Source organism: Mustela putorius, unplaced genomic scaffold (assembly GCF_011764305.1).
Source record: "Mustela putorius furo isolate JIRA1106 unplaced genomic scaffold, ASM1176430v1.1 tig00003834_pilon_pilon_pilon, whole genome shotgun sequence".
In the NCBI taxonomy this organism is placed as follows: Eukaryota; Metazoa; Chordata; class Mammalia; order Carnivora; family Mustelidae; genus Mustela; species Mustela putorius.
In genome coordinates this window covers 51,111,375-51,124,721 of record NW_025421987.1, presented here as the reverse complement: position 1 = coordinate 51,124,721, position 13,347 = coordinate 51,111,375, and the positions used below count along the sequence as shown (strand labels likewise).

At 35.5% G+C, this 13,347-nt stretch overlaps 1 protein-coding gene across 3 annotated transcripts in view; it reads left to right on the top strand.

The window, feature by feature from the left end:
• The window catches only part of PLSCR1 (phospholipid scramblase 1), a 31,763-nt gene that overhangs the window by 14,389 nt on the left and 4,027 nt on the right, over positions 1 to 13,347 (top strand). For all 3 annotated transcript variants that reach the window (XM_045088489.1, XM_045088487.1, XM_045088488.1), the window contains 3 exons: positions 892 to 1,112; positions 2,531 to 2,692; positions 11,041 to 11,202. In XM_045088489.1, coding sequence (XP_044944424.1) covers positions 892 to 1,112; positions 2,531 to 2,692; positions 11,041 to 11,202 — 545 coding nt within the window. The remainder of the gene's footprint in view (positions 1 to 891; positions 1,113 to 2,530; positions 2,693 to 11,040; positions 11,203 to 13,347) is intronic.

The window sequence follows — 13,347 nt, the reverse complement described above, 5'->3', positions numbered from 1 at the left end:
CAGGGACTATAGACTAGTGGGACCATTAATTGTTCCTTTCTGGCTCTAAGCAAGGAGACATTTGCAATGTGTGGTTTAGTATGGGAACTGAATTGGTAAGCTATCAAATGGGCATCAGCATTTAGCATACCTCTGCCTCCCTGTGCAGAGATAGCCCCCTCTAGAGTACAGAGCTTACTTAGGATGCCAGTGGTCTAGATAGCCTATGAGTTGCAGCCTTGGTTGCTAAGGACCTCTTCCCATTGTCTAGTACCCATCTCCCATTTCTGAACAACTACTGCTGAGTTAAACAAGGGTGCTCTGGGTCTAATGCGATGTTCTAATTCATCTTCCATTTTCAGCTTCCCTTTCTATGTGTATGCATTAAGAATAAGCCTTCTCATTACCTTCCCTCACAGAATGCAAAAATATAAACCATGAATATCATATATAAAAAAATTGATTTGATAGAATATTTCATAGAGTATAAACATAGCAACCATCCTACATTCTCCTACATAACTGAATATATGGAAATTATACCAAGCAAGTGGATATTTTCTCCATACACCCAGCACAACTAAGACCATCTACAGCATCGCACCACCCCTCAGCAGCAGTCTGACTTTCTGACATGAGTCTACAGAATTAGAAAGATATATGAGTTGTTTTGTTTTCCATGTCTCACATAGGGACTCTTAATTTCTCTATGCCTTAAAACCTTTTCCTTCTTCTTTCCCTTTCCCATTTATCCTCTATCTAGATCATCTTTAAACACCTTTTCTTTTCTTTCTCCCTGGGTTACTTGAAGTATTGTCTAAAAATGGCATAAATGCACATTATAGTATCTTAGGATAGATTCAGTATTCTTTTAGCATAATGGTCATAATGATTCCCCTTTTATGTTTGTAGTTTTAACAGGTTTTGAAACTAATAACAAATATGAAATTAAGAACAGCTTTGGACAGAGGATTTACTTTGCAGCAGAGGATACGGATTTCTGTACCCGAAATTGCTGTGGGGCTTCTAGGCCATTTACCATGAGAATTCTTGATAATATGGGCCGAGAAGTTATAACTCTGGAGAGACCACTAAAGTGTGACAGCTGTTGTTTCCCTTGCTGCCTTCAGGAGGTCAGTGAGCAATTACCAGGGTCATTTGTAAAGTAGTTCAGCAAGATTTTTTACCCTTTCATTGGATTATGTAATCAAATGAGATTTAAAGGAAGATTGGTCCATAAGCTCTTAGTGTATACTTGAGAGTAAATTGTCCAAGAAAGGCAGTGAAAAACAATGAACAGTTAGCCCCATGGCCATGAGTAGTGTGTCTCATGGGGTTGAGATCAGAAATCTCAGAGACAGGGTTTCTTGATCTTCATGGAGAGCTGAGAAGGTAGGGCACCTTGGTCAAATCCATTACCTACAATGAACATGAAGAGCCTGGCCAAAGCCAGAACAGTGATACCATAGAGAATATCCTAGAATATCTTATATGTGTTCATCTCATAGTGTGGGCCAACCTCACAGAAGGGACAGCTCTGAAAAATTTCAATGCCTGTTTTTTTTTTTTATATATCTATAAAAATTGTGAATGTATTTGAGCCCTCATAAGATGTATACAGTAGTTATGAATACCTTTAACTCCATAAAGACCAGGTATCCATTTTATTTACTTGGCAGCCCACTAATACAGAATGTGGATCTCAGAGGAGATGCTGGGGCACAGAGAGTTTAAAGGGAAGTTGATTTTTGCATATATTTCCATTGGCCTGAAACCAGCCCTGTTGGGCCCACTCAGTCATTCCAGAGAGGGAGCTGTGCAAGCATGACAGACACAGTTACAAACACATGAATATTTGAAATCTAATACTGTACATATTTTAAAAAGATAACTGAAGTTGTTCATGCTGAATTATTTATTTTCCATATCATTTAGGTTATATATAGTAATATTCATCAAGGAATATCTGAGAAAAACTAAGAGTTTCATAGAATGTGCTCTATAATATAAAGCGTATATTAACATATAATGCACTATTGTAAAAAAGACCACACTAAGGCACTTTCAAGGTCACCTAGCTAAGTAGCAGAGCCAAGGTTCCAGGCTTCATTTTCTTTCCATTTTGGCACCACTGCTACTTATATTTAGAAATTGCCCCACTGTTCTGAGCTGTGTTCCTACATCTAAACACTGTTTTTTAAAAAGTTTAAGAAAAGAGTTCCTTAACAATTTATACATTTTTATAAATATGAAGAATAAAAAATGTACAAAGGCGAGTGGAGCAAAGCTTAAGAGTGGAAACGATGCATGCAACCTGCCCAAGTTTTTACCTCATTTTTCTTTTTTGAGGTTGGGAATCTGATGCAAGTTAATTCACCTCTCTGTGCCTCAGTTACTTTCTCTATAATATAGATAATAGTACCAACCTTGTAGGGATGTGTTAAAAATTAGTGCTTAAAACAGTGTCTTACACTTCAAAAGTATTCAGTAAATGAGTGATTACTAGACATTATAATTATTATGATTTATATATATTCTTTTGCTTTTGTAGATAGCAATCTATGCTCCTCCCGGTGTACCTATAGGTTATGTTATTCAGAACTGGCATCCGTGCCTGCCCAGGTTTACAATTCAAAATGAGAGGAGAGAGGATGTACTAAAAATTACTGGTCCATGTGTTGTATGCAGCTGTTGTGCAGATGTTGATTTTGAGGTAAGAGATGTGATAATGTTTACATGTCTTGATTTCCTCATAAAGGGTAATATAATTTGGGAGGATATTACAAATAAAATAGATGTGTGTGTCCTGTTATTTCAAGAAGAAGACAGTGTGCTTATATATTTAACTTTGGTCAGAAAGGTGGTTAATACTGTGATCAGGCATCAGTGTTGATTATACTAAATGGAAAAAAAAAAGCAGAGCTTTGTAGTCAAATAAACAAATAGTTATAAGCAAAACATCCAACATTTGAACATGGTGGTGTCTATATGGATGCTCTGTATATTATCCATTTAAAATAAAATGTGAACCTTCATCATTTAAGTCTGATTGCCAAAGCATATGAACCCTTCCCTAATCTGAAATACAGGCTGCCAGTGCTCTAGATCCTCTTCAGAAGTTCTGACATCTTTGAGTTCCTACAAAAAGCTCACTAATGCAAAGAGAGTTTTAAGAAAGATAGTGGAACATATACTTCCCAGTTATGCCTCTCTTTATCCTTGTGTTAAATTGATCACTGTAGGGGTGCCTGGGTGGCTCAGTGGGTTAAAGCCTCTGCCTTTGGCTCAGGTCATGATCCCAGGATCCTGGGATCGAGCCCCACATCAGGCTCTCTGCTTGGCGGGGAGCCCGCTTCCCCCTCTCTCTCTCTGCCTGCCTCTCTGCCTATATGTGATCTCTGTTTGTCAAATAAATAAATAAAATGTTTTTTTAAAAAATCTGATCACTGTATGCCATAATTTATCTGTGTATTTACGACATGAAGAGGTTTCATTACAACAACTTTTCCATAGATGGCCTAGTCTTGTAGCCCAAATTATTTATTGCAAATATTTAAAAATAGGGAGATTTTATAACTTAATATTAATCCCATGATTCTCTTGGAAAAATCACAAAATATGTTAAGCTGGGCCAACATTTCTACAAAAAGGGGCAAAAATCTAAATCTGAGCAGGGCTGCCTTATAAGGTGTATGCAGTCTGACACTGTCCGCTGACTTCCTACAGTTTTCCACTCTCCAGCTCCATTCTTTATATTATCTTCCTGGCTTCTCTAATCATATGATTTTCAAGTCCTTTGTTAGACCCTGGTTGTATAAAAATGACTTCTTCCCCTCAGTAACTTCAGAGTCAAATGAGAGAGACAGGCACTTCTAAGAAAACACGTGATATAATAGAGACTTTATAAAGACTCTTACAAAGGTATATACATAGTGTAAGGGGGGAATTGAGGGGATATATGCTAAGCATGTATAAAGACCTTATAGTTTTTGTATAATAATAGTTCTCTATGTAGGGGTTATCATTCCTATGAAAGAGCCAGAAGACTGAGAAGTAATTGTTCTTTCAGGGAATATTAATAGAATTTTTGCTGACATAGACTTTATTTATAGAAAATAAGTGAAAATACTGGTGCAATAAGTGAAATTGGATTGTGGAACTTTTATATTTAATGCTAAGGAATTTAGAAATCTCCCAGCATCCCTTTTCAGTGGATGCCTTAAAGCATCCATTATATGTAATGAATTAACTAGTCTCCTGTGCATCTAGAATGGTTCTAACTAGGTAACATCTTTGAGAGAATTGAGAACGTAGTCCCTTGAATCATTTTCTGTAGGCTAGGTATAATGAAAAGTTTGAAAGCAGGAATTATTAGTAAGGAGCCACAGTGGAATGTGGACTCCATCTTAGTATTAATGGTATGGAAACAGAGTAGAGAAGAGATAATGGCCTGAACACAGCAGGAGCAGGAGCCATTCTAAAGGGAGAACTAATTCAGAGACATTTCATAAGTATACCAAATGGAACTGATTCATGGCTTTGATGTCAGCTGAGCATGAAAGAAAATTTGGAGATGTAGCTGATTCATGTTGTTCTAATAGTTGATGTTTAAGAAGCTCAGTGAGGGCATCTGGGTGGCTCAGTTGGTTAAGCATCCAACTCTTGATTTGGCCTCAGGTCATGATCTCAGGGTTGTGAGACTGACAGATGGAGCCTGAGGATGGAGCCTGCTTAAGATTCTCTCTCTCCATCTTCCTTTGCCACCACCTGCCCACCCCCAATCTTTCAATCCTGCTCTCTCTCTCTCAAAAAAAAAAAAAAAAAAAGGAAAAAAACAAAGCAGCAGTTGAATGGATAATGATGCCATTAGCCAGGTTAACGATCTTGGAGAAGAAACAGTTAATTTGTGAGAACCTCATAATTTGTATTTCAGTTATGTTGGATTTTCGGTATGTAGGAAAAAAGTTTGGGATGTTTTCAGCATATAGATGGTAGTTGAAGCCATGAGATTCTCCGAAGGGCGAGTAGAAGAAAGACAAGCACACTTTTTATCCCATGGAGGCAATAAGGGAATTTGTTTCCTTCCAAGAGTTTTGGTAGATGGGGAAAAAACCCATGAAACTGCTAATACATTATAAGCCCCTCTATGTATCTGAAGTGAATTCATACCACTCTTATGGATGAGGAACATCATAACATAGAAATTGATCCTGAGTGGTGATACGGATGACATAACTAAATGCAAAAGCACACTAGAAGGAGATTGCCAAAGACTGATGACCAAAACACTCTGTTCCTATAGAAAAAGCTGATATTCACATGAAAAGATAAAAAATTACATAATGTTCTAAGAATGAATTCACCACCAACAAACTGCATATAATAGAATAGTCTGCAATCAATTATATAAGAAATATCTAAATAAACATTAAAGAGGCTAAAGAAGAAACAAAAAAAGTCATAAGGAGAAAATGAGACTATTATTTAAAAAAAAAAAGGACAGGAGGATCTGAAAACAAACCAAATAGAAATTCCAGAAATAAGGAACACTCATTGATGAAATCTCATTTGGAGGGTGGAGCTGAAACCCCACATTGGGATGAGCTGAAAATTAGATACAGGTGAAGAGGGAAATAATGAACTGGATGATCTATATGAGGAAAGTAAATGGGAGAATAGGAAAAGATAAATTTGAAAGGACCAAAAATATTTAAAGGAATGTGAAAACAAAATAAACTACTCTTGCATGTGCCAAAGAGGAGTCACAGAAACAGAGAATGTGCCAAGATAATATTCAAAGGGATAAATGAATAAAAATCATGCAGACTTGATGCCATGGTTTCTCAGACTCAAAAAGTACAAGGAGTTCTGAGTAAGAAGAAGGAATGACACCCAGATACAACTTGAACTGCAAACTTCAATCTAAAAAGGAAATCTAAAATCAGCTAGTGGGAGGGGGAAGTTTATCTCTAATATGTAATTCCCTGACTGATGGGAATTATGAACAATTTACCCTAAGTTTACTGGCTACTTTTGTTTGTGGTCTTTGAATTGCATATTCATATCCATTGTCTGTATTTTTATTAGATTGTTTACTTTTATCTTGTCAATTTATAAATGTAATTTGTATGTAAATATAATTTGTATGTTGAAGATATCAACACTTAGATATTACATATTACATATATGACATATATAACACATACATATTACATATCATAATATGTAATATATGAATATTACATATATGAAGATATCAACACTTATGACACTTTGTGACACATATTTATGTATGTGTATGTATGTGTGTGTGTGTGTGTGTATACACACACACATATATATATCATATATAGGCACATATATTTAATATCTTGCCATTCTCCTGTCTTGATTATGAAGTTATCTCCAACTTTATATTTTATTTACTCATTTTTTAATCTTTTTTATATTTAAATCTTTAACTTACCAGGAATTTTACTTATAGAAGATAGGATCAAACATCCTTTTCCTTCAGATGGCTAGACAGCTGTGTCATCACAATTTAAGTGAAGTATTCATTCCTTAATGAATTGAAATACTATACATTAAATTCCCATAAATGGGGTGCCTGGGTGGCTCAGTGTGTTAAAGCCTCTGTCTTTGGCTCAGGTCATGATCCCAATGTCCTGGAATCGAGCCCTGCATCAGGCTCTCTGCTCAGCAGGGAGCCTGCTTCTTCCTCTCTCTCTCTCTGCCTGCCTCCCCCCTACTTGAGATCTCTGTCAAATAAATAAATAAATAAATAAATAAATTCCTATAAATGATGGGATCTATTTTAGATTTTCATTTCATTGATCTAATTATCTGTTCTTACAACAGTGCCTTATGATTCAATTATGGCAACTTAATTATGTATTCTATATTAAGTCATAGCCAAAGAGCCACTTATTATTCTTCTTTATTGTGTTTTTTGCTGCTATCAGATTTTTCCTTTCCTGTGAGTATCAAGGCAATTTTTCAGAAGTTGGAATCCTATTAGTATTGTATTAAATCTGTATACCATTTTTTAAAATTAACATTTTTATGAGGCTAAACCTGTCTCATCCCAGAAGTGTTAGGTCTTTTTATTCATTCATATCTAATTTTATATTCTTCATAAGATCATATGGGTTTCTTTATATAGAACTTCTTTTTTTGTTAAAAATTTCCTAATTTAGAGGCATTTTCACTATTAAGAAGGAATAGAGATATATTAGGTACTTATTCTTATTGAAAAAGGCTATTTGTTTACCTTCTATCCAGTCTTCTGTCTGGACTAAGTATTTAACTGAAGAAACATTTTTGCTTATTTATACTTAATTTTTCTATTTAAAAATTATAGAGCAAAGTGAAATCATTTTAACTCTTCTCATGTTTATTTACCAATTAGCTCATTTTCTTTTCTAGTCTATTCTAGCAGCAGAACTGAATAGTAATGCCAATTGTGAGAATACCTACCAAGTTGATGACTTCAATTGAAATAGCAGCAATGTTTCACAATTTAGAAAGACATTGACTGTTGTTTTTCATGTTGTTTTTCTAGTCCTGTTTTACCGAGAGCAGGAATTAGCAAAAAAAAAATAATAATAATTTTTAAGATGAGATAGAAAACATTTTAGACTTTATGGGCCATATGGTCATTGTATGCAACTCTTCAAGTCTGTCACTATAGCATGAAGATAGTTACAGACAATATATAAATACAGCATATAACTGTGTCCTAATATGACTTTTTTACAAAAAAGCAGGTAGGCTAGATTTGGCCCACTGATCATTGTTTGCTGACCCTTGTTGTAGATTTTTATTAAGAATTGATACCTAACTGTCTAAAAGCAGGGTATCACAATTGTCATGAGAATAGACTCTGGAACAGAGTGTCTGGGTTTGAAATCCTTCTCACAACTTCTTATCTGTGTGAACTTAGACAAATTATTTAAACTTTTCTTGCCTCAGTTTTTCTATATGAAAACTGTGTTTAATAATAGTACATATTTTGAAGTCAATCAGAGAAAGACAATTATATGATCTCTCTGATATGAGGAATTTGAGAGGCAGAATTGGGGGTTTGGGGAGTAGGGAAGGAAAAAATGAAACAAGATGGGATCGGGAGGGAGACAAACCATAAGAGACTCTTAATCTTACAAACAGACCGAGGGTTAGTGGAGGTAGGGGAGGAGGGAGAGGGTGGTTGGGTTATGGACATGGGGGAAGGCATGTGCTATGGTGAGTGCTGTGAAGTGTGTAAGCCTGATGATTCACAGACCTGTACCCCTGGGACAAATAATACATTATATGTCAATAAAAATAATTAATTAAAAAATAGTACATATTTTATAAAGATATTGTGAGGGGGAAAAATCACCTAATACTTATAAAGCATTTATATATTATGCATATGATAAATGTTGTATAAATGCTTAATTAGAAAATAAATAAAATACATTTTCAGCATTCTTTTGACACTTAAACTAGGTTTTATGTGCTAATGTTCTATTTGAATTTTTTGCATTTATATTTATATTATAAGATGAGCCTATAGATTTTTTTCAGAATACCACTATCAATTCTCAGTATATATGAATAGGTATATAATATTAGTTCATTATTTCTAGAAGTTACAATCATTTTATTGTATAGATTTTCCATTTTTAAATACCTAGAATTTAGCTAAAAATTATCTAATCCTATTTACTTTTCAGTTATAAATCATCCACATTTCTGAGCCTTTTCATAAAAAATTACATGTTCTACTTACATAAATTTTAGTAAACTTTAAAATTTCTTCCTATTGGAATTAAAAGGAGAAAAGCCAATATTGGTTAAATCTAGTGGTAGGATTATGGTGGCTTATAAATTATCTTTTGTATATTTTATTTTAAAAACACTTCTGAAATTAATAATGACTAAATTTAAAAATAAATATAAGGTTTTATTACTAGCTTCAAATGCTAATGACAGCTATTTATGTATAAAACACAGGTATGCAGAGGCACCTGGGTGGTGCAGTCGGTTAAGTATCTGACTCTTGGTTTCAGCTCAGGGCATGATCTCAGGGTCCTGGGATCCAGCCCCATGTCATGCTCCCTGCTCAGTGTGGAGTCTGCTTGAGATTCTCTCTCCCTCTACCCCTCCTGCTCATGCTCTCTCTTTCAAATAAATAAATAAACCTTTAAAAACAAAAAACGCAGGCATGCAGGAGGAATTTGTTTTAGTCTGTTTAGCCACAATAATGTTGCATAACAAATAACCCCTAAAACTCAGTAGCTTAAAACTACAGGTATTTATTCTCATGCTAATGAATATGCAGGTCAGTTGTGTCTCCAGGAGTATACCCACGCTCAGCTACATGGCTCTGATTTGGAATGTAAGTTGCCCTCAGGTCCACTCCAGGTATATTCTATTCTGGAGCTGTAGCAGAATATTCTATTCTGCAGTACCTGGATCCTGTGTTTCTAGTAGCTGATCACTGGAGAGCAAGAGCCAGGGCAAACAACTTAACCATGTTTAAGGCCTTTACTCGTGTCGCATCTACTAACATTCCATTAGTCAAGTAAGTCATATGGGCAACTCTGTCAGTGTACAGGGACATATTCTGGGCTTACTTACAATTGGTGGGGGAGGGTAGTGCATGAGTATTTGCTGAACAATAATCTGTACTATCACAGTCAAATTAGAAGTTTATTTCACATGTGTAAAGAACCTATCAACCCAAGCCAAAATAAAATGAGTCTGCTGTTTTTCATTTCCCCACATTTTTAAAAAGATTTTATTTATTTATTTGACTGAGAGAGACAGCACAAGCAGGGGGAGCAACAGAGGGAGAGGGAGAAGCAGACTCTCTGCTGAGCAGGGAGCCTGATGCTGGACTCCCATCTGAGGACCCTTGGGATCATGGCCTGAGCCAAAGGCAGACACTTAACTGAGCCACCCAGGGCACCTAGTTTCCCCATATTTATTTTGCTGTTCTCAACCTGAGCTAGGGCTTCAGTGGGTGTTTGCTAGCACCTGTGGTACTGTGTGCACATTTGAAAAGGACTTCTTTTCCTGGTTTGACATAACTCTACATGCAAATACCATGGTAAGTGTGGGTTACATTCATCCCCCCACATACCTACTTGGTGAGTGCATTTGTCCAGCCACAAAATGTTCAACTCTTTATAATGGCCCTGGGCTTCCCTCAGGACAGAATTGTAAAATTAGAAAAATTTTACTTTGGAGCCCTTTTTATCATCCACCCTTCTTCTTTTTGTTGTTCACTGTCTATCCACCCCACTGTTCAGTCTTACCCCAACCCTTGACCTGCAGCATCCCATCAAGTTACTTATTGGTTATTTTCCTTTACTCAAAACTGCCAGTCTTCTTTTCCAGGCTCTTTGCATTTCATATTTTTCTACAAATGGTGGTAATGAACCCTCCCATCACTTTTTTTTTAAGATTTTTAGTTATTTATTTGACAGACAGAGATGACAAGTAGGCAGAGTCAGGCAGAGAGGGGGGAAGCAGGCTCCCCGCTGAGCAGAGAGGCCTATGTGGGGCTCAATTCCAGAACCCTAGGATCATGACCTGAGCCGAAGGCAGGGGCTTTAATCCACTGAGCCACCCAGGTGCCCCAACCCTCCCATTACATTTAAACACTTAGCTTATATAAACTCTCTGTGCTTCTCTTACAGTATGGGGGACTCATTTAGTACCTACCTGATGGTCTTCTAGAAATTTCACCAAAGAAACATTTTATATTTTTAAATTTTCTGCTTAAATTTTGTTTTAGATCAACTTATTTATTATTATTTTAATGTAGAACAGAAAATGTTAAATATTTAAGCAAAACTACTTTCATGTAAGTTCTCTGCAGCAAAGAAACAGGTTTCTTTTTTCATGCATCTGAAAGTAGATACAAGAATCTATATGCATTTAATAGTGATATAATGTTCATAGTTAAGTATTACACATAATTTTGATAGAGTATTTCATTTTATTTCAACTTTTAGTTTGTTACTAGTTTTCTAGAATTCTTTAAGGTTGTATTTTTTTTTTTCACTTTAGATTAAATCTCTTGATGAAGAAAATGTGGTTGGCAAGATTTCCAAGCAGTGGACTGGTCTCGTGAGAGAGGCATTTACAGATGCTGATAACTTTGGTATCCAGTTCCCTTTAGACCTTGATGTGAAAATGAAAGCTGTGATGCTCGGTGCATGTTTCCTTATTGTAAGTCTGTTCTGCTAATCTTGGGTTTAAATCTATTCATTTCTTTAGTCATTCTGAAATGACTGAGTAAACTGTACATTTTTAAATGACCTTGTGAAATTTATAGGTACTATTCAAGGGGCCCATTTAATTCTAGCCCTGAAATTTCATTATCTTCTGGTATTCTGGGTTCGCAGGTAACTAGTTTCTCTGGGGAGTCTATGAAATTTCGTATGGTAACAGAAGGACCTCATGTGTAAAGGAGGGGCCCTGGTCTTTGGGGTTTTTATTTAAAAATTGAAGTCAGTGCTATGAAAAAGAGTTTGAATTTGGACTTGCATGGAATAGACTCAGTCAAACAAGATTTTGCCCAGCTTTCATTATTAAATTAAATCATCTTATACAGGAGTGCAAACTGCAGTTAAGAGTAAACATCCCATTGAGCCATTAAGTAGAACTGCCATTTGAGAGGAATTATGTGGGATAGTGCAGTGATTCTGAACTTGTCTTCACATTTAATCAGCTAGGGAACTTTAAAAAACCCCAAACTTTAAATTGGCTGTACCCCAATTTAACTAAATTAAAGGCTCAGAATTAGAAGTTTGTATAGCCTCCAAGTGACTCTGCAGCCAAAATCAAGGGCTCCTGGGACAGAGCAACAGTTTTCAAGCCAATATGCTCAATAGAAATACCTGGATGGCTTTCAAACTCCCTGTGTCAAGACTGCCTGCAGATAGTGGTCAAAATCTCTGCAGGTGGAACCAAGCCTGCAAGCTGTTTAGAACTATCAAGTGACTCCAATTAACAAGCAGGGTTTGGAGCCACTAGATGAACATCTTAAACTCTGACATGGGGATGCAATCCCAAAAAACTTAAAAGTGAGAGAATATACAGAAAAAGTATCCAGTTGCTTCAACAAATAAGTGTCCATAAAATAAAAAGATAAAAAATAATATAAAGAGAGAGAAACTTAAGAGACCTCAACTTCTGCAGTTTGTAGACCGTATTTAGATACTGATTTGAACAAATGAATATAAAAAGACATTTAGAAGGAATTCAGAGAAATTTGAACACTAACTGGCTATTTGATGATATTACTAGATTATTATTTTTTAAAAATATGCTAGTGATATTAGGCTATGAAAACCAAAGAGTACAAATTTTTAGGGGCATACACTGAAGTGTTTCAGTATAAAATGGTATGATATCACAGATTTGCTTTTAAATAATGAAGTTGAGGGCAGAGGGATCTAGGGGATAGAGTGATTAATGAACCAAGATTGGTCAGGTTAATAATTATTAAAGCTTGGTGAGTGGATATTGAGATTTTACTTTGCTATTCTATCTAATTTGGGATAGGGCCAATATTTTCTACATAAAGTTTTAATATAACCACAGTTCGGTTTAAAAACTGTTTTCACTGTTTATTTCATGGGAAAAGTAAAATTAACCTTAGGAAATTGTTTGACCAGACATACACACACTATAACCAAAGGAATGGGGTGTAAAAGGAAGAAACGACAGTCTGAGGTGTTTGGATAGATGAAAAACAGGGTTGGGAGTTGTGGTGGGTTTATTAGGAAATGACTATGGTGTACATTGGGCCTCTTCTAAAGGACTTATTAAGGTTGGACAACTTCTTGTATATGTGGGGAAGATACTGAAAATTATTTAGTTAATTAGTTGGTTTTAAACCAGATATAAATAAAATAGTTATAAATCCAAATCTCAGAAAGATAAATCCTGGTGACTATATAAGAAATGGATTGAGGAGAGGTAAAATTATCATACTGCAGTTGCAAGTGAATGATGATAAGGATTAAATTATTTCTTTGTGAACAGATAATGAAAATGATAGATGTGACAGAAAATCCATAGGATTTGATAAAAGTCCTAGGGAAGAGACACTGATATAGTGAGACAAGCTGGGGAACGCAGTGGACAAGTTTGCAAGAGAAATCATAAAACTGGGCCAAAAAAAATCTAAGATGCATGCTACCTCTGAGATGGCTGTCATTCTCCTGAAAAAATATGAATGTTGTACTTTGAATTCCAGTCTTAAGAAAAGGTGTATTACTAGAGAAGGAGTACCAAAAGTTAAGAAATAAAAATCAAAATGAAAAATATTTTGAGTGGCATGAGAAAAAGTGAAATTTAGAAACATTA